Genomic DNA, 22,968 nt, shown 5'->3' with positions numbered 1-22,968 from the left:
TACATTCATTTGGTTATATTTTCTGTTTGCCAAAGGTAACACCAGTGACATTCAGGAGGCAATATCTGAAGCTGCTTCAACTCATTCTGTTGCCTCCATCGATCTGGAAAATGATAATGATAACTTCTCTGACATGATTTCTGCCAATGTTAGTGGTCGAGGAAGTCCCAATATAAGTGGTCGGGACACACCCCTGTCCCAGGCAGAAAGTATTGAGGGGAGGCCACTGCCAGCGCCAAATCTACCTGAGACTGTTCAGAAACGTAACCGAGAGGATGTAACTGAGAGATTTGGAAAGTTTGAGATTAAAGCGGAACTGGAAAGTAAGATCAGAAACTTTGCATTCTCTCTTCTTTTTTTTTTTGAATGCTCCCTACTATGACAGTTTTATGGATAATTCTTTTAATTAATTTGATAGAAAACTTTCATCAGTGGTCATCACAGTTCTAATGAATCCAATTGTCTAATTGAAAGTCAAAGACTTTTTTGTTTGCATTTGTTGTTAAAGAAAAAAATTCCAGAAAAATTAGAAATGACATTTAGAATATTAAGCAGAGAATTGTCTGCCCAAATTTATCTGAAGTTGTCAGAAAAGTGTCCGAGAAGAGGCTGTAGCTGTGAGATTTGAGAAAGTTTGAAATTATTTTGGAACCTTTTTTTAAAATAATTTTGTTGTTACACTCTCTCACAGATCCAAATCAATTTGAGTCTTATAGCAAGACGCACAACCATTATTTCAACCTGAAGTGTGGTGTACAGTATTTAGTGGATTTCATTGTTGCTGTAAAGCACAAAAGTTAAAAGCCCAATGGATAATGATTTTTAAGTGTATGTAATAGGCCCTAATTTTAATCAATAAAATTAATTTTTGTCAAAACTGAAAGTTTTTACCCATGAAAATAAATGAATACACAGTATTTCTTGTTGCTTAATTGCCATCACTATCATCAGCATCAGTGCAGTTAATTACACATTTAATAACTTAATCAACAGGTGATGAGATAAAGTCCACTGTTAGTGACACATGGAGTACCGATGTCTTGGCCAGTGACTCAGAACCCCCTGAACAAAACCAACAGGTGCGGCTAGAGGAAATAGCAGAGGAAATGGGTAGACATCTGACACCTGAAGTAAGTCACCTAAAGGACGCAACTTGATACACCTGCACAGCACAATAGTACGTGTAAATGACACCATAGAACCTTTGTTCAAATACCACATGCAGTATCTGCTGTTGTGCTGCACTTCTGTTCACTTAATATTTCCTGAACCTACTGAGATATGTTATTGAAATTTGGTATTCTCTTGAATCATACCAAAAGTGTAAAAATTAAGATTGTCAGAAAAGCATTTTAAGAGTTATCCCTCTCTTTGTTACAAATTGTGTCCATCTATCTGTCTGTCAGACAGTTAATATCCCATGAACTGTTTAGACAGCTTCGTGAAATTTGGAATACATTTGTATAATGATGCATTTTTATGTCCCATATAAGATTAGACAGTGTTAGGTTAGTTCCTTTAGAGTTATATCCCCATGTTTTAACATTTTTAACTGTGCTTCATATCTCCTTATATGTTTGAGTTATTCTCAAGAAACTTGACATGACTAGTCAGTGTGTTTGGTAATTGAATGGTTTCTGTGTAATCAGCATTTTAAGAGTTATCCCTCTTTCAACAAAATTGTCTCCATTTGTCCGTTTGTCACAGTTTTGACAGTTGAAGTCTTCTGAACCATTTGAGATATTGTCATGAAACTTAGTAAGCGTGTGCATCATGATAAATGTTTGTCATATACTGGGATTTCACTAATTTTAGTAGGGTGTCAATTTTTGTTGCTTTCATTGTTGCTCTCAACCATAAATTTAAAGACCCCACAACAAAAATTTGCTACACCTGATAAAGAAGCCCCCAACCTGTTTGCTTATTGAAATATTCTTATAAATCAGCAAAACTGTTTGATAAATCAACTGTATTACTGTAATTTGGTAATAAAATATTAGCTTTTATTTTTGTTTATTTTATTGTAACCGCTCAAAAAAAGGTAAAGAATTATAAAACATTGTATTCTGTTTCAGTGGACACATATGTACGTAGCTATAATTTTCACTCATTGCCTTGAATCAGTATGTTGTGGTTGAGAGAAATCAGAAAAAGTATGAGGTATTACTGAAAATGAATGAAACAAAAACAAATGATACTGTTATATGAACATTTAATTCAAATGAACAACAAGATTGTAAAATATTATAACTTGCCTGAAGCACAGATGCTAATGAAATACTGTGTTTATATACTGATTACAACAGAGTACTGAAGCTCACACTTTACTAAATGTTGGACAAAAGAATGTTAAGTAAATAATTCTGAAATTGTTGAATTAAACAAGTTCAGCTTTCTCAAAGCTATGGATAATTAGGTTTGTTCTTTCACACATTTTTGCATGAGGCACAATCATCCATTCAGCATGAATCAGCTTGATTGATGAGATTTTAATGACCAATAATATAGTATACTGTTCTTCACCAGTAATGTCTTCCTTTTCCCCGATGATCTCCATGACCTGTTTGTGGAAGTGTTATTTTAATAACTTGGCTTGTCTATAGTCTAGTGGCTGAAGTTCAGTTGTACATGAGGCAGACTGAAACATTTGAGCAATTATTCACTTAGTTAGGATCTTTGCACCTTGATGGGCTCTGAACACATCAGATATTGACACCACCTGCCAGAAGCATTGAGCATGTGGCAGCAGGTCATGTGTTTAGTTTACCTATGAAATGATGGCATTATCTAGACTGGCATGGATCCGAGTCAAAGTATAGAAAGTACTGACAGAGCAACTTTATGAACTGTGTTATAAGTAAGAGATCATAGACATTGACCTTTAATAATCATTTACCTTAGTGTTGTTGACTGCATCAGGTTTCTTTTGATGCTGAGTGTAGGTGATTGATCCTGACAGATGTTTGATTCTTTTACTCATACAGGTGGTAGTTTTGTTTTAACCATTTAAGTGATTGCATTTGTTGTCATTTTTATGTTTGTATTCTTTTTATTCTGGGTCTTCATAGGGGTTAATACATGAAATTAAATACTTACAAATGTGCAAAGTTTGACTGGCAAATGCATAGATTTAAGTACCCACAAAAATGCCCTTTTGCTTTGCAAAACCAACACACTGAAACCTACATTTGTCTTGGTAAACGCCCGCCCCCCCCCCCCCACACTGTAAATAGCAATTAAATGATGTCTTTTGTATGAAGTCAAATAATGGGAATAGTATAAATACAAATTTAAAAGGCATGCACATCCTACCTGTGTAAGAGCTAGAAGTCACAGTTATGTGTCAGGTCAACTCATTTCATGGAATGTAACTCACATTTCCACCAGCAGTGACATTAAAACTGTCATTATTTTTTGTTAAAGTTTTGGTTGAGACATATTCATGTGAGTGATAGGCTCAACATGCGGGCACTGGTCTTCTTGTCACCCACTCTATAAGAGTATTGTTCTCTGGATTTATTTTTTTAGGAAATATAAAACTTACCTTCCATTACTGCAATATTTGATTTGCTTGTGTTAATTTTTCATTGTTTACATTCAGCATGTAGATATGTCGGAGACAGCAAGTGATGCCTGGAGCACTGATGTATTGGCCAGTGACATAGATGACAAACAGGTGGCAAGATTGTCCGAATTTGATCAGGATGATGTTGGGAGTGTGACAGAATTTGGAGCAGCCCTAGAAGAAATGGACATTGAAGCTGGGGCAAGGGCACCAGATGAAGAAACACCACTAGCCTCAGGTGACCTTAAGTTGCTTTTAGCATTAGCTGTCAAGAATTATTTGGCCTGTAACTAATGTGCAAATGTTGAGATACTGTAGTTGCAATGTTCTTCCATCAGTCCATCTGTATGCCCAGCATGTCATAAGCTTTGTTGGTTAAATTTTAATTACACCTGCTGCAAGTTGGAGCATTTTGTGAAGTATTTTCAACCATCTGTACAAACATCTGCTGCTGATTAAATTTCCACAAAATCAAGTTCTGCATCATGTACAGTTAGCAAGCTTCGTGACTGGTTTACACTTGGGGTAAGGAAGAATTTTCAATTAGGGTGTCATGGCATGTAAATGTAGACTCAAGACTCAGTAGATCACATGATATTTTGGAGGTGGGGGATGGGGTGTTTTTATTTGTACACTGTCATACATCATAGCAGGGCAGATAATGGCACTGATAAGGATGTCTTAGATTTCTTGACTAATTTTGATCTAATTCTGTCCTAGTCATCACTGAAATTGTTTCTGAGTGGAATCTCATGTTGGTTCTTTCACTACTTAATTCCTCAAAGTTTGAGGCTTTCACAAAAGTTGATATCATACATGATGTGCTTTCTAACAGCTTTCATCTCAGCCTACAGAGTGAGTGAACTACCTTCATTTCCACTCTGGGGGCCCCGAGTGGCCGAGTGGTCTAAAGCGCTCTCCGTTACGGATCACTGCCATCAAACCTCTGTCTGTGTGGGTTCGAGTCTCTGATTCGGCCAATGTGGGTATGTGAGAAAGCTTGCCAGTAGCTTCTCGTGGGTCGGTGGTTCTTTCCGGGATTTTCATGGGTTCTTCCTCCACTATTAATACTGGCCGCCATGTATAGCCTATTGTGTGCTGAAAAATGGCGTTAAACCCTACAACAACAACAACATCATTTCCACTCTGATCATTCACTATTCTAATTATCCAGTTAGGATTTGTGACCAACAACTGGTTGCTGTCCACTGGTAATCAGATCAGATGATCAATTGCCCCACTTGTTCTTGCTAGTCTTCAAGGGAGGTGAAATTCACAAACCCAGCTCATATTCTCAACTGGTGCAACCTGAAAGGCATTGAAAGTACTCATCTGGGTCAAGAAAAACTCTGCTTCTGGTCAGAGAGGAAAAGCCAGACATAACTCCCAGACTTTGGCCCTATGGCTGAAATGGATAATTCACTCAGCATACTCTGAGATCTAGCAGGATTGGCTATGCTGCATGACAGTAATGCTTTCGTGATATCAGAACCATTTCTGCAATCCCTTCACCCAGATCACCTTTTCGATTGAAAACATTGAGGCCATCAGCTGGCACACTGTCAGTTTTTTCTAAATTTTATCTTCGTGGTTTAGCCTTGCAGGAAAAGATAACTAAATTCATGAATCTTGTTACATAATTTGCCCATGTGTGAGAAAGATATGATTTTGGAGGATTGGAATAGGACATAAGAAGCATGGGTATTTCCCATGGAAATAGCTTTTGCTTTAGTATATAAAATTTTGTCCCAAAATTGACTGTCTTAATTTAGTAATTTCATAGCTTCAATATGTGACATTTCTTCTATCAGATATGTAAACAGTAATGAACAAGAAGATATAGCTAACATCATCTGTAAATACTTGAATTTGAACAAACCTACAGTTTTTAAAGATTCAAGTTTCATCTTATTTTGATGCTTTTACCAGTAGGACTTAATGTAATGACATCTAGTTATCTCTTTAACCAGGGAGAGAAAGTCCTACAGAAGAAAAGCACAGCGCAGTTGGAGGCTTTAGTGTAGAGGGCACCACGGCCACAATGGGGAGGCAGATCCCACAGATTCATACCAATGTGAACAACCTTCCAACTGCACATGACAGTGTTTTTGAGGATCCTGTTAATGATGGAATACAAGGCAATAATACATATGATTCCAATAGATTGTTTGTTCCCCCAAAAAAGAAACAAGCTTCCCACTCTCCATCATTGGCTTCAGAAAGGCCTGTTTCTCATCCAGTTTGTTTACCTGATGAATATTCTGCTTTAGGAACATCACTTCCAAACACAGCTCCTAGTACTAATAGTGGAAGACGGAGTTCTGAACTAGTTCACCAGAATGGACCTCAAGTAGTAGGCACAGAAACAGGTGCTCGGCCTAAAGAACAGAAGTATCTAAGTTATCCTCTGAAGAAACCAAAACCCAAGAATGACCAAGGAGATAATTTAGACTTTGATATGAAAAGAACAAATATTCCCCTAAATGGAAATGAGGATGTAATTGGTCGATACTCGATAGATTCAGGTGTTTTATCTGCAGAGATAGAAGGCATTCCTGAAGTGACATATCAAATTAGTGATTTGAAACTCACAGAGCAGCAAAACTCAAAATTAAATGAAAATAGATTTTCAGCTTCCATGGCGTATTTTGACCCATTATCTTCTGAAAATGAGGTAGTTGGAGATTTGCTAGAAGGGGTAGGGAGCCCCAATTTACAGTCTTTCCAAGATGTGATAAAAAGTGAAAATGTAAATGAAAATTCTTCCAGCCAGTCAACAATGGTCTTTGAATTCCCAGTATCAAGACTTACCAATGAGATCTCCTCAAAAGGAGGCCCCTCCACTTTCACTAATGAGGTGTTTGTGAAAGGAGATAACCCAGTAATAAAGAGACGGAGTAGTACTGATAGCAGCCAGTCATCAGGATCAGGGATCTCGAAAGAAGAGAGCTCAGTGGACAAATCTGACAGATCTAGTCTGGACATTAGTGTACAAATGACAGAAGAAAAGGTAAATTTTAAAGTCCACTCTATCCGTTAGTTAGCTATGTCTAACCTTTTGCCCCATATTGTCAAACTTTCTGATGAAAAGTGAAGTTCATGCTCAAAATCCCCAAAAGTGAAATCTGGAACTTTCTGTGTAATAAATTTAAAATAACACAACTTTCTGTGTAATAAATTTAAAACAACACAACTTTCAGGATTTTCAAAACTCAAGTACATTGTGTAAAATATTTGTCTTGTAATTCTAATTCCTGTAAGTCACTCAACTCCCACACACATTTTGTCAAATCTTATTGACCTTAATTTACTCCATTTGCATAGATTACATTTGACCTTAATTCTTACAAGTCACTTGAATCCCTGAGTGCAAGATTTGCTTGACCTTGATATATTCCAAGTAAATGGATCATGTTTGTGGTGTAATTCCAATAAGTCACTCAAGTCACTTTCATAACCTGCCAGATTTCGTTGACCTAGATTTACTGCAAGTACATAGATCATATTGGTTTTATACTGGCATAGTACCAGTCCTTGCAGCCATAGGGTTAATATGTCGCTGATCTGTCTCAAATAGGTTTTACTTATTATGTAGATACTTGAAAGTGCCTCACAAAATGGCCTTTTACAGGTATGCATTATAGGTAAGCAAATTTTGTCTGTGCGATAACTAGTGACAAAGTCTTACTTTTAGAAGTGTGCCTACTAAGTAAAATTCATGAGATACTAGTAACAAATTAGCCCTATGGCACATGGTGAGAATAAACTGGTCCTTGATCATTAGATATAATGACTCTAAGGTCATAGAGATGAGATATATATCATGATTCTAAGACCATTTGAGATGAGATTCATATCATGATTCTGAGACCATGAGATGAGATTCATATCATGATTCTGAGATCATTTGAGATGAGATTCATATTATGATTCTGTAGTCCATGAGATGGGAAACAAACATGTATCCAGCAAGTTGTGTGCTTTTAAGTGAACAAGTCCTTGAGATAAGATACACATGATGTTTCTGAGATCCTTGAAATGAGATACCTATGATTTTGAGAACTTAGATGAGGTAATATCATGATTCTGAGACCCTTGCAATGGCATACTATCATGATTCTGCGATCCTTGAGATGAGTTATATATAATTCTGAGATCCATGAGATGAGATACATGTCCTGTGACATGCTTTGTGCTTTTAAGTGAACAAGGGATAAGTGATAAAGACCTTGACCTTATCAGCACTTGCTTTTTTTATCATGTTGTGTAGCCAAAAACTTTGAATAAATTTACAAGATTTTTGCTGTCAGAAACTGTTCATTATACATAACTGTTCATTATACATAATACATTTTTTGAATGAACATTTATAATATTATGAAGAAAGTTGGAAACGTATGCAGCTGGCACAATTCTCATGGTTCTCGCTTATCGCTACCTCCCTATTACACATAGTTTCATATCTGTCCCCACTCCTGCCACAATGCAAGGGCTGTGCAACCAGTGGATGGATTCTAATCATAAATCCATAGTGCACATGTTCGAACCACTCCTAGTCATATGGAAGAGTTTCATATTTATTTCTTTAACTTTGTAGAATGAGTTACTACTCATTGCATGTCTAAATGGCCAAGATAACACAGTCCACATCTTTTTTTCAAAATGTTTGAGGTGAATAAATAATGTCACATATCTTCTAGTGTCATTAATTTAAAAAAATTACCTAACATAATTTTTTGCAATATTGTATATTATATGCCATGGTAAGCAGTGGCAATAGATATAGATATATATATATATATATATATATATATATATATATATATATATATATATATATATATATATATATATATTGCTCCACCACAACAGTGGCAGGGTAAGGGAGTGACCTTTGTCTGTCTGTTTGTCTACATCAGTTTTGTGAGGCATCTGTGTTCCATGAGCACACCCTGGTTTCCCGGCACTTTCGTGTAAGCCCAGTATTTCTGTCACTTAATCTTGTGTTAGTAAAACTAGTCTCTAAAGGGACTGTAGTTTTTTTCTTTATAAACAAGAGTTCATATATAGAGGATAACAAGACATGAGGCTAAATATATTGTTTAAAAGATGTTAGGATCTATGAGCAGTTGTCCCTGATATGGAGGCTGAAGAAATTAAACATGTACATGAAATGTAAATGTTATATGAATAGTTGGTATTGATATATGACAGTAGTATGTGTCCTCTGTTTTGGTTTCTAAAGAGGTAAAACATGTAAATGAAATGTAGTTGCTATAAGAATAGTTGGCATTGATATGTGATATTAGTATGTGTCCCCTAACAGGAAAGACTACAACCAACCACATGACTGCTAATTCTTTTTTTTAAATAAAAATATACCAGAAACTGAAAACTTGTGCTTAAAGAAAACTGATTATATTTTAAGTACCGATTGTTCTATATAAATATTTAGCAAATGAACAACAAAATTCAGGCCCAGTCAGCGTTCTGCAATTATTTGGTGGTACCACCGCAATAACAAATGGGTATATGTTTGGCGTCTTTAATAAAACATGCACCTTCATCAGAGCAAGCCAACTACAGTCTTGAATATGGTACATAAGACCTCTCATCATTAAATAAAAGTAGTGGAATCTAATTGGTTGTCCAAGGTGATTGAAACACCTTTAATTATCCCATGAAAGTTTCCTGTTTGCAAGAAAAATGTTTATGCTTATTTCATTATGATCACTGCCTATGGTGGTATAAAATGCAAATTAAATTGCCAGTATTTTAAACTATAGATATTCGGTCATCAAGTTAAGGTTGGACTTCTCGCAAGTATGTATGTTAAAATTTTAATTTATTCATATGTTTTCATTTCCGTTTGAATAGCCTCATATCTTTGGTTGCTTCTGCAAGATGACAGTTGTTTTTAGCTGACCAGTATCTAGGTCAATTTAAGTAAATGTACATGTAGCATATGTACAACTATAGAGCGACAATGAATATTGGAGTGAATTGTTTAGTGACAGTGGGATATAGATCAAACAAAGACTACCATTTTTTATACATGTTATTTGTGTTTTCTAACAGGAAATGACTGATACATGAAGTTTCTAGCATATTGATCAAATACTTGAATTTATAGATTTTTTATATACATGCACATTACTTAACACATTATGGAATGTACTACATAGATATAAGTTGTCAATATACAAGTATATTTCCAACTAGTTTTGTCTTCATTTAATCAAAATGTCCACTGGTTATTTTCTCTTGGTGTAAATCCTAGTCAGTAATCATGATAGGTCACCTCTTATAAATTTCACTTGTTGGCAAAATTACATTTTTTTAGCCACCTCCACCCACCCCATAATTGTCAAAACACCTGTTTATGTCATCGATATTACTTTGGTCACAACAATGTTAAGATAAACGTGTAGTACTGTATTATGAAAATGGTGACATTTTTTAAAAATTGGTGACAAAATATTGAAGTTAGTGATTATATTTTGCAACAACTTTCCAACAATGGATTATTGTTCAAATGTATGGGGAAACTGATCTAAATCTGAGCTTGACAGGATTGATAAACTTCAGAAACGAGAACACACATAATTTTAGATGCATCTATTGATCATCCCACAAAAGCATTGTTTATAGAACTCAAATGGTTCACAATATATGACAGGATAGATTATCACAAGGCAGTTCTTTTATATAAATGTCTACATGGAACTGCACCAGAGTATCTTCAGGACTTATTCTGCTGAAAATATTAGAGTATTTAAGAAGAGATATCATGAGCATGTATGTGCTTCAAATAGATAATGGAATTTAGTATTTTAATGCTAAACATGTTAAAATAAACACTAATTATTGCTATCTTCATATAATGTGCAATGTTATACTCTCCTTAAGAGGGCCTCAAGGGACAATAGTCCTTGACTAATGAGTCACCCTCTATAAATAAAGCATTATTATTATTATTATTATTATTACTATTATTATTATCAAAGCCAGTGCCAAGGCAGTCAGAGTTGAAGAAGTTAAACATGTACATGAAATCATGATATCTTTTATGTGGAGGTTATACAGGTTAAACTTGTAACTAAATGAATGTGTTTTGTTTTAGCAGGGTTTTTTATATAGAGATTGAAGATTTTAAACTCATACATTGAATGAAGATGTCATGTTTAAACTGGTATTTTTATGTGACCCAGGACTTGTGTCGTGTACCAATGTGTGTGTTTGTCATGAGTGAGTGAGTGAGTGAATGCGGTACATGATTCTCATGCTTCACAAGTATTAAAATAAATACCCTGCCAAACTAACAAAAGCTTCTGGCATTCCTACTCTAGTTCTTGAGACAGACAACACCTCGTGAAAGGGGGCTTCAAGTGGCCTAGTGGTCTAAAGCGCTTACCGTTCCGGATCACTACCATCTCACCTGTGTCTGCGTGAGTTCAAGTCCAAGGCTCGGCTAGCGTGGGTACGTGAGAAGGCCTGTCAGTAGCTTCTCGCTGGTCAGTGGTTCTTCCCTGGGTTTTCCAGGGTTCATCCTCCACCAGTTATACTGGCCACCATGTATAGCCTATCTTGTGCTGAAAAATGGCATTAAACCCTAGAACAACAGAACAACAACAACCTCGTGAAAGACCAGGGATTGAATATAATTTTGAAAAAAGATACCCTTCAAGTCTGGTTTATTTTGTATCATTTCATCTCATAATAAATCCCACAATCGACAAGCGAGTGTTATCATTTCAACCCAAAATATAAGACAGCTCACATTTATACATGTATATAGAAGTTAATGAGGTTTACCACGTAAATGAAATGAAGACCTTGTATTATAGCTAGTGTCCTTCATATAGAGTTGAATTCATTATCCACGGGTCCTGGTTTCAGTACCCATCCTAGGTAGGCAGCCTCTGTATGTTCTTGGGAAAGGCACTTAGCCCTTATTTCCCTGGCCTGATATAGCCTAAATAAAGTGTGTTAAAAGTGTCATTAAAACCAACTAAAGCAGAGAGTAAAGTAGTTAAAGATGAAATAACTGTTTGGTGCAAACAGGCTTTCTTTTATATGGAAGTTAATGATGATTGTTTATGAATTGCAGGAATATTCAACAAAATTATAGCTTTACATAGCTAAGGTTCTAAGTGATCCAAAATGACAAAAAAAATGTATACAGTTATAGGTTGATGTGTATTTACTCTTAGTTAAATATACATCCCTTTTTTAATAGAGTAAGAGTCATTATATAATAAAGAACTGAAAGAAACTCCATGTCACTAATTGCCCACCAATTAGCTGAATTACTATTTTGCATCCAATTTGCCAAGGTTGAAAATCATATCATAACAAATTGATATGTTGGTTTGGTAGTAAATTTTTTCAAGTATGACCAGTTCTTAGGATCACATTGGTTTTTGCAACAAAAACCTGTTTGGTTGATTCATGGCAGGCTGTAAATCAGTAAAAAGTTGTAAAGGTCTTGTTTTTGTGTGTGTTGACTTTATCAATTTCTTTCACCGGACATATTTTAATTGTGTTAGAACTTTTCTTTCTCATTTTATAGTAAAAGACGTAAGTGTTAATTACATAATTTTATTTCCAGTTTCTCGAAAGTTCATAGTGCTGTGATTATACATGTAAAAAGCGATGTCATGTAAATACTTGCATCATAAATTAAAGAACAGTAAGCATTGGATTTGACACAGCAGACTACCTTGAACATGTAAATGCGAAATTGTTCCTAACTGTTCTCCAGCAGCATGTGTCCTTTATATAGAGGTTTCTGCTAAGAAAGGTTTTATTGAATCTGTAACAGATTTATATTTCTTATATTCCTGTCTGTAAAATGTCAGGGAAGGTTGACCACAGAATTAAAACACCCCTTTCCAAGGGAGGTAAATTGCAACTGACTTTTCAGTCAGATTAGGTTCATGATAGTAACATTTTATTATCTCACCAGCATGTTTAGATTTATTATTGACTTTTCTGTTGTCAGTAGTGGTGGCAAATTCAACAACAATGTTAAATTTTTGCTTTTAATGTTTTGATGCATTCAAGTGATAATATTGCTGTATGTCTACAGCGTATGCCATGATATACTGACAGTTCTAGTCTTGCCTTTCTTTTCATCTTTGAAGTGTTCATTGAATGCCATTTCTAGAATATGCTGTGAGCACTAGCTTAATCATGCTATACTGAAGGTTATTAATGTCGGAGTGTACTTCAAAAATATTTTATGTTGAATGTAATGTTTTCCTTAACTACATTATCCTCAGACCACACTTCTGATAAAAATGTTATTCATATTTCCAGGTAGACAGTTGCAGTACATGAAATTTCATAACAGCTTACTGAAAATTGGTTTTCAAAATGTTGACTGTCATAGAGAGAAAGTCTTGCAGGTCGGGGTTGTACTTATATGCATACAGACAAAGGTGACACCAGGTTCTGTGAAACATTTTAAAATCATGTTGGCACTGATGATAACTTGTCAGTCAGGCATAATATTTATTTAAATAAAATTGGTACCAATGATAGCATAGTAGTAAGGTGGAATGTTTGTTTAAATTAAATTGGTATTATTATTAACTAGTGGCCAGGGGATGTAAATCTTAAAAATATTAGTCACAACATTTGTCATTTTCAGGAGATCGGTCCAGAAGAGGATGCTGGGAACAGCTCCATCAAGAAGAAAGGTGGTTTGTTTAAGACCTTCAAAAATAAATTCCAGAAGGGTAAGTCTGTCAAGGTAGATTAACAGTTTGTTTTGCACAATTTTGGTTGAAGGACATTTTCATTGGGTTTAAGACTTTCCACTAAGGTCTCACTATATGTCATGTCAGATTGAAAAGAGACATATTTCTTTCACCATTGTCAGAGAACAATATGTTTTAGGCTGGTGTAGCTTCAGAACAGATGTAACAAGGATGCCTTTTAGATCAGTCAAAATAAAAATAGTTTGGATCAAATAGACTGACCTACCCCACCTTGTTAGTTTTTATTATGCAACCTTCCCTTATCCACCACTACAAGAATCAGTACAGACTGTACCCAGATTTTTACTTCAGAACTGGTAATTTTAGATTGGAAACTGACATAAGCTAACATAAGAGAGATGAAAGAAACTAAAAGTATAAAAAATAAGCATGAACCTTTGTAGTGAGACCTTAGTCTTAACACTTTGTCAGTTTTAAAGCTTGGTGATTGTAAAGTATCAACAGTGGCAACAAGAACAACAGTAATAACAATAATGATATTAATAATAATAATAATTTATAATAAATAACCACTGAGTTTTCTGTGCAAAGCCACCAAGTGTAAAGATGCCTTGCTGTTTATTTCACAAAGAGAATTTAATTAACACAATGAAGACAGTTAGACGGTATGGAGTTCCTGTGAGAAAATCACCATAAGGACAAGCTAACACCATTATTTGTTGCTTTTTTCATTCTCAACTCTTAAACTAATAAGTGCCACACAGGGCTGAAAAAAATGAGGTATATACTGCTTTAAAATCAAGATTTCATATAAGTTACATGTTATCACCAGTGTAGCCGTCAAATTTTGTATTCAATGCAAATATGATTGCTTAGCGTTATTGTTCGTTGGCAAGTAATGTTATTTTTTTCATGCCCTGTTTCAGTCATTGTTTTGAATGTCTTGATGATGACTTCTCATGCTAGAAACAATATTACTTTATGTATAGTACAGCTCCTGCATTGTTTCAAAACCCCATGCATCGAGATGGGGGGACTTAATCCCCTCCATTTATTATCTGCATTGACTCTCTGCTGTGGAGGGATAAATACATGCAAATCACCGTAGAGGGGCTGATAAACATTACTGATCGACTTTTTAAAAGTCAGTAAATGAAGACCACCCATGGAAAAATAGAAATGTCAAGAGTGATTTAAAACTAGATACAATTTGAAGAATCAAGTCATCTTTTAGTTTGGCATATATTTGGACAAGTAAAAAAAATTCAGAAGTTTTGTATATTTATTCATAGAAATCTGAACAAACTTACAGACTTGACATGGCACACTTTTTTGAGCTTCTCTTGAACAACCTACATTTATTTATTGTTACCAAGGAAATGCAATCCTCTGAGATATGGACGATCCAAATCCAAATTGACAACTGCTTATGTTGTAAAACGAAAACAAGACAACAACCAAACAAACAGAAATACTGAAATGCAAAACACATGCTTACTCCTTAATTTGTAAGGCACAAGCATGAGGCTGAATATGTACAACTACAAACTAGTTTAATTCTGACCACATGTGTACTGTATGGGACTTTAGTATTCCTTTTGACAGGGAGTCTCAGGCTTGGCTAAGGTGAGTACCTGAGAAAATATACCAGTAGTTTCTCATGGGTCAGTGATTCTTCACTGGGTTTTTCCCGGTTCTTCTGTTATACTGGCTGCTATTTATAGCCTATTTTGTGCTGAAAAATGGTGTTAAACACCATAAGAACAACAACTTTCTGACAGGGATATTTGTTCTCCATTCATCACAAGATAAATTTGTTTCAGGAGAAATAATGAATAAATTGAGCTCTTTTTTATTTCACAGATTAGAACATGGCAATTGTTAGATGAATTTATTCACCCCACCCCCACTTTAGAAAAAGAAAGGATCTCCCTCTGACAAACACTTGACTTCAGTGGATGCTTACAGAAGTGAAAGCAATGACTGTTGTCAATGCTGTTATAAAATATTGACAAGGATTACCATCAAACGATGATACTCAGTTTATCTGATAAAGACAAAAAAGCTTCATTGATAATTATTACAAAATAGTACAGTTTAAATTAAATAAAAATACTGACACTTAACAATGCTTTTCTAAGCAATAATCTCTGCTTTCACAACTGCCAGAACTATGCTTTCTAAAGTTGTAATTTCACCTTTATAATGGTGTGATTGAATGTCAGAAGAAATCGTACATATGTTAATGAGAACTCAGACGTGGGCAAACCATTGGAAATTGTGCAATTTTGTTTCACTTCAATCAGTTATGAATGCGAAATTGTAATTAATTTGTTTGGTATTTATTGTTCTTTTCACTGCAGGGAGTACAATTTCAGACTTCAGTGGGATCATTTAAAAAGGATATTGCATGAACTGCAACAGAAATAAGGATGCATCTGTATATTCTGATAATGTATTAGTGAAAATTCATTGTGCAACATGGAGTATTAATACAGTTTTATAGGCAAAGTCGTTATGTTAATGTTATCGAAAATTAGATTGTGCATTATGTATCTTACATTTTCTTCATTGGAACCATGAAATGTTTATAATTAACTGAATGGTCACTTTTTTGGGGTAATAAAAAGTACAGTAAGCAGTTTGCTTCCAAAAGAGATAATGATGTAGATAACTTGGTGCGTCTCTCTCTCTCTCTGTCTTCAGAGCAGTGGGGCCCCGCGTGGCCGAGTCTAAAGCACTCTTCGTTACGGATTACTGCCATCTCATCTCTATCTGCATAGGTTCAAGTCTCCGATTCGGCCAATGTGGGTATGTGAGAAAGCTTGCCAGTAGCTTCTCATGGGTCGGTGGTTCTTTCTGGGGTTTTCCCAGGTTCTTCCTCCACCATTAATACTGGCCACCATGCCTATTGTGTGCTGAAAAATGGCGTTAAACCCTACAACAACAACAACTCTTCGGGGCATACTTTTAGGGGTCATAATCAGTAAACCATGCTCATATTATCAGGACCATGTCTACTTCACAGCAGTCATGAGCAAACATGGTGTTCAGAGTCGTTCTCTGCAAGACACCATGGCAACCTCCATCAGGATATGTGGAGAGATGGAGGTTTCTTTCCCTAATCCTCTCCAATCTCTCTCCACCTTACTATGAGTTGTGGGGTTTTGAAAAATCACGTGAGCTGTAATGTACCAAGTGTTAATTTCTTTGTTGGGTGATCATATTGCCTGTGTGATGAATATTTTCAGGTATGAAGAAAAAGGGTCCTAAAAGTGATAAAGAACAGCAGGGTATGTGTAACTGTGTTATTTATGCATGCTATGCTACTTGTAGATGTGAAGAAGGAAGCAGTAAACTACATCATATGAATTTATTAGTCATATCAATATATTTGACAATATGTATATTGTACAATGTGTTATGATACAAAGAGCCTAAAATAGAGACCTAATATTGATCAATATTAATGTATTCTTCAACGTAAAAGAAAATACATAAACAGATCAGTGTGCCATTGTATACAGTACATACAGGTGTCATTTCAAGAAAGTAAGGAATCATGAAGCATGCAGTGTTTGTGGTGGGACTTATGCCATGGGCCACTTGCACATCTTGATGAAGATTGTTGCATTTAATGTGCACACAACTTGCTTACACACACATACCTCATTGTTTGATGTTTTTGTTGTGTAATTTGTGGATTTGTATTGCTGTCTAATGTGTTAGATGGTGAATCAGTTCTTTAGCAAGGTATGGCTGTTTGTTTGTGTTCGATGCACTTAATTCATGTATTTTACTATGTTATTTCTTTGCTACTTGTCATTAGATCAAAATACTTGTTATGAGCCCAATAACACAACAAATCCCATTTGTTAGTATTTTTTTCTTCTTTCAATGAACTTCAAAAACATGTATTTAAGATTGCTAGATGATAGTTTCATTTGTAACTTCCAGTTGTGTCATATTACTTTTTTTCACTGGACATATCAGCTACAGTGGCTCATTAACTAGCAAGCCCAGTTTGCATTCAAAAGGGTGCATATTTGAATTTCCTGTTATTGGATCAGCCCAGGGCACCTACAGTGATGTATTCCTGGGCAATACACTTTACTCCAATTGTCTTGGCATTAAATAACCTACTTGTGTTGCTGTGGCACAAAACACCAAAACAGATTCACAGAATATATATGTATTTGTGTTTGGTTATCCAATTAAAGGTAAGTCTTTGACTTCTAGTACATGTTACCTAAACTTTTTTCATATTAAGATTATTTTTAAAAATTTGTTTCTTCCAGTTAAACTTTGGTAAGTTTATATATGCTATAAAACTTGTCAGATAAACAACAAACAAAAGCCCAAAAATAAAGAATACAAATTTTTATTTTTTTGAAATAATATCTCAGTGTTAGATATCTCTAAAAGAAATTCAAAGCAAACAATTTTTTTACTTTCCTGCAATATTGGAAGGCATGTTGTGTAATGACATCAATCCATTCTCTTTATAATTTCCATAGCTCATGTTATCCACCATGTACCATTGCCAAAGAAAGAAACAAAAATGGTTTCCACATAACAGCATAGTTTTACATCCCAGACCAAATTTTTGAGGGGCTTGCATTTGGGATATGGAAAAACCATATTAATTGTGGATAAAAACAAGTTAAAATAAAAATGTACTAATCAACATGATAATTTTATATCATGTGAGGTAGATAACAATCACATGCAGTATGATAGAGGAGTCCAGCATGGGATTTTACATGAAGTAGTATAGAGGAGTCCAACATGGGATTTCACATGCAGTAGGATAGAGTAGTCCAGCATGGAATTTTACATGAAGTATGATAGAGGAGTCCAGCATGGGATTTTACATGAAGTATGATAGAGGAGTCCAGCATGGGATATTACTTGAAGTAGGATAGAGGAGTCCAGCATGGGATTGTACATGAAGTAGGATAGAGGAGTCCAGCATGGGTTTTTACATGAAGTAGGATAGAGGAGTCCAGCATGGGATTTTACATGAAGTAAGATAGAGGAGTCCAGCATGGGATTTTACATGAAGTAGGATAGAGGAGTCCAGCATGGGATTTTACATGAAGTAGGATAGAGGAGTCCAGCATGGGATTTTACATGAAATAGGATAGAGGAGTCCAGCATGGGTTTTTACATGAAGTATGATAGAGGAGTCCAGCATGGGATTTTACATGAAGTAGGATAGAGGAGTCCAGCATGGGTTTTTACATGAAGTAGGATAGAGGAGCCCAGCATGTTCTTTGTAATGAAATCGGATAGAGAAGTCCAGCATTGGTTTTAACATGCAGTAGGATAGAGGAGTCCAGCCTGGGTTATATATGTATATGCAAGATAGAGAAGTCCAGCATATGTTTTAATATGCAGTAGGATAGAGGAGTCCAGCATGGGTTTTAATATGCAGTAGGATACAGAAGTCCAGCATGGGAATTTTACTTGCAGAAAACAAATGTTCTTAGGACATGTATATAAAAATCTTTCAATAGATATGGATGTATGAGGATCGAAAAAAAGAGAAAAATCACCATTCAAAGGTATCTGTTATCAAATGAAAAAATGTACACCTATTACTGAAATAGTAAGCACTGAATGCCGACATGAACTTTAATACTCTCACTTTAATACCACTAATATTCAGTGTATTGATTTATTTCAGGATTTAATTTCATCAACTTAAATGCTCAAAAGGATTTTTTGGTCCATTTTTCTGATTTTTAAAATCAGCCATAAACTGGTCATTAATTTACAAGTGTACTTTAACCCTGGGTGAAAATATTCGAAAACTTTCTCAATACTTTGGGTATGTCTCCAGTATAATGTAACAGCCATCAACAGAACCTTTGCCATGTGTATGGACAATGTAGGAAAATCTGAATTCTCACAGGTTTAATTCTCCATCTTGCCACCACCCTCTCTTCCCTCCAGCCTCCTTCTTACGCATGGGTAAAAGTCATTTTCTTACACATTTCTTTTTTAAAAAAAACAAACAAACAAAACAAGACTGAAATACAGGTACGCTAATAAAATGTGTGCAGCACTGGTGTCATTTATATGTCCTAATATGATACTAAAAAGTTCAATGACATCAGATAAATTTCAAAGAGTATCAAACTTCTTATTTAATCCATGACTAAAATAAATTTCTATCACATATCCTCAAGTACAGAACATCTTTAAAATTGCACCGTGTTATGGCAGGTATGACATCTTTAAAATTGTACCGTGTTTTGGCAGGTATGTCAACATCTTTAAAATTCATTTACACATTTCATCAGCACAAAGTTTCTTCAGGCAAGTTAAAAAAAATTCAACAAGCCTGACTGGCACCTCATTTAGAATACAGGATGAGCCCAATCGAAAATTAGAGGGGGACCTTGGTGTCAGTCTGTCTGATATTTCTTGCAATGGACTATAGATTATTCTGCACAACAATGCAAATGATATCTGTTGCTGTTTCTCATCGAATTTTCACTTGATCATCTTGAAATGTAGCTAAAACTACGAATTTGCTTCACGCATGAATGATTTAAACATAATTCATATTGACATACAGCACAGCACCATTCATTCAATATATGTTGAAAAAGACTGGTTTGTGTACAAGTAATCTGCCCTGTTTGTCCTGAGCTTTGGATGAGTCTATTTTCCTGACTGCCAAGAAATCAAAGGGAGGCAAGTACTGATGGACAAATAGGTAAACTGATCACTCCTTAATAAAGGGAGGCAAGTACATTATGGCCAGATAGGTAAGCTGAGCACTCCTTAATAAAGGGGGCAAGTGCATTATGGCCAAATAGGTAAGGGGGCGCTCACCAGTTAATATGTACTTTTGAGAGAGTGACGTATGTAAGGTGAAGTATTTCGCATTTAAAACGTGCACAATGGAGAGAATGTTGGCATATCTCTATGCTACATTAATGTAATGTGGATGATATTTCTTTTGATATTGTACTTTTGGAAATTTTACATGATTTAAGCACACTGCTAACTAAAATGACTGCTCCCTTGTGTTAAAAAATCAGCCTGAATTAGTCTAAAGTACACTATACATAGCAGCTATTAAAATAGGGAAAATGAATTTTGCCAGACTAGACAATACCAGCTTCTAAAAGTGCAATGAATGAATTACCAAATATATAAAAAGTTATCTGCTCTTTTTTATACAATTTACCTCTGAAGTTCAGGAGGTGAAAATGACCAAGTAGAGCTAGCACTTTTTTGAAAGGTGCACATCTGAAGTAAGGTCAAGCTGTATACTCTATAACCCATAGTACACCCATCAATCATATACCAAAATAAAGGGAAGTAAAGGTTCTTTGAATTACATCTAAGATATACAGGGTCTTTTTTAAATAGTCAGTATAACCAGTGAGGAAAGCTGTAGAAATTCTTTTTCTTTAAAATCCTAACCTATGCAAAATACGGACCTGTAGAGTGTCACCTAAGCTGAGCACTCCTTAATACAGGGAGGCAAGTACATTATGGCCAAATAGGTAGGCTGAGCACTCCTTAATAAATGGAGGCAAGTACATTATGGCCAAATAGGTAAGCTGAGCACTCCTTAATAAAGGGAGGCAAGTACATTATGGCCAAATAGGTAAACTGAGCACTCCTTAATAAACTAAGTCTTCCACAGGTCATGGCAGCATGAGAAATTCTGATCTAAACAGACATGTATTTAATGACGTGTTATGCTCTATGTTGATTTGAACAGTGTTGAATACTTAAGGTTTAAGCATGTAGGTTTAAACGTGCGCTGAATGAAGTACATCCCTTGGAGTCGAATCATGGGAACCACTGCACTAAACTTAAATGATATCTCCAAAATACAATAAGAAGTTTTAGAAATAATGCTTCGAAAATTATGCTAATGCCATAACAGCTAAGTTGTAGTTGCTTTGATGTAAGCAACCTTACACCATACCTGTCAACTCTCGCGTCAGGGGGAAAAAACCTCCCAAATTTTTGGGTTGATCCACGCCTACCTCCCGATTTCATAATAGTTCCCGATTTTTGCAGAGAACACTCGATTATTCTGTTATGTCTTAGATTGTCATTTTTCCTTAAAAAGAAAAGTCCTACATAAATAGATATATTGTATGCAATCCATGGAAGCCATGCTCTGTTGTATCACCTGTGAATATTGTTGTGACAAAATAATTACTTTACTAGAAAGAACTCACTTCTTCAGTAAATAGAATGTTAAGTTTAAACATTACTCGAATAAATTTACAATTTTTTTTAAACCTCTACAAGAATCAGAAATCAGAAATAAAGCAGAACAAAAAATAAACCACAACAAAATACTGTCGACAATTAATTTCAATCCCAAAAATTTTCACCATGAATGCTCTAACTCCATATGCTATAGTGCCATTCCTGCCAAAGAAACTTACACGCATGAACACCTAGCATTTTTATACCATATATACGACCGTTAATTGGGTTCTTCCTCCACCTTAATACTGGCCGCCATGTATAGCCTATCGTGTGCTGAAAAATGGCGTTAAACCCTACAACAACAACGACCATTAATTACCATCATTAAATTAGAAGAAGGAATGAAAATACATAACATGGAGCATGTGTGTCCTCAAAAGACTAATTCAGACTACATATGTTTTTAGTAAATAATACTAAATGCCTTAAGAGTTGACAATAAGGAAATAAGGTCAGATATACGAGGGGAAAATAGTTGCCACTTGTATAGTACCATGACGCTGCCTATTTAGGTTGTTGTTGTTGTAGGGTTTAGTGCCATTTTTCAGCACACGATAGGCTATACATGGTGGCCAGTATTAATGGTGGAGGAAGAACCCGGGAAAACCCCGGAAAGAACCACCAACTCATGAGGCCTATTTAGGTACCTTTTGGTTCACCAAAATTGGGAATCCTTTATTTGCCAATCAATTGCTGATGCTTGCATAACACACAGTAGTGTAGAATATGGTGTCTTTGAACTATGGCAGAGGGTCAATTGTTTTCACAACATAGTTACGTCAGTAATCAGGATTAACTTTTAATTAGTGGCCATCTTGAAAATCTTACTCTTGCTATTCATTATGTTGATAATGGGTTTGATTTTCACTGCCATATTTCTTATGATGCCCAGTTGATCCTAAATGCAAATGGCACCAGTCGGATGTCCAATATGGCTGCAATGGCAACCATTTTAAAAATATTGTGTTCACTACTCCAGAATTGATGAACAAAGACTTACGATATCTAGTTTGTCTTAAATGAAGATTTTGCAATCTTATGTAAAATATGGCTGCCATGATGATCATCTTGAAAATTGTCTTATCACTACTCATCAATGGATGCATATATAAGCCTGGGTTTACACCAGATGACTCATGAAGTTAGTCATAAATAAGTGATCTTACATTCAGTGGAGGGGAGCCGGGGCTAAGTGGTCTTAAGAACTTGTCCTTTACTGATCACTGTCATCTCACCTCTATCCACATGGATTTTAGTCTTGGGGTTCAGCCAGTTTGGGTATGTGAGAAAGCTTTCCAGCAGTTTCCTATGCATGGGTGGTTCTTACTGGAGTTTTCCTGGGTTTCTCCTCTAGTTATGCTGGCTGCCATGTGTGGCCTGTCTTTTGCTGAAAAATGGTAGTTGTTGTTGCTGTAGAGTTTAATG

The 22,968-nt window shown here is 35.5% G+C and overlaps 1 protein-coding gene across 1 annotated transcript in view; it reads left to right on the top strand.

Moving 5' to 3' along the window:
• Positions 1 to 22,968, top strand: part of LOC149779141 (GTPase-activating protein and VPS9 domain-containing protein 1-like) — a 99,744-nt gene that overhangs the window by 41,245 nt on the left and 35,531 nt on the right. Inside the window, exons 9-14 of the mRNA XM_089939700.1 lie at positions 36 to 323; positions 994 to 1,130; positions 3,602 to 3,803; positions 5,536 to 6,575; positions 13,221 to 13,308; positions 16,542 to 16,583. Coding sequence (XP_089795826.1) covers positions 36 to 323; positions 994 to 1,130; positions 3,602 to 3,803; positions 5,536 to 6,575; positions 13,221 to 13,308; positions 16,542 to 16,583 — 1,797 coding nt within the window. The remainder of the gene's footprint in view (positions 1 to 35; positions 324 to 993; positions 1,131 to 3,601; positions 3,804 to 5,535; positions 6,576 to 13,220; positions 13,309 to 16,541; positions 16,584 to 22,968) is intronic.

Source organism: Sinohyriopsis cumingii, chromosome 17 (genome assembly GCF_028554795.1).
Source record: "Sinohyriopsis cumingii isolate HCF-2022 chromosome 17, ASM2855479v2, whole genome shotgun sequence".
NCBI classification, from domain to species: domain Eukaryota; kingdom Metazoa; phylum Mollusca; class Bivalvia; order Unionida; family Unionidae; genus Sinohyriopsis; species Sinohyriopsis cumingii.
The sequence above is the reverse complement of the archived record's forward strand: the minus strand, read 5'-3'. Positions and strand labels throughout refer to the sequence as shown.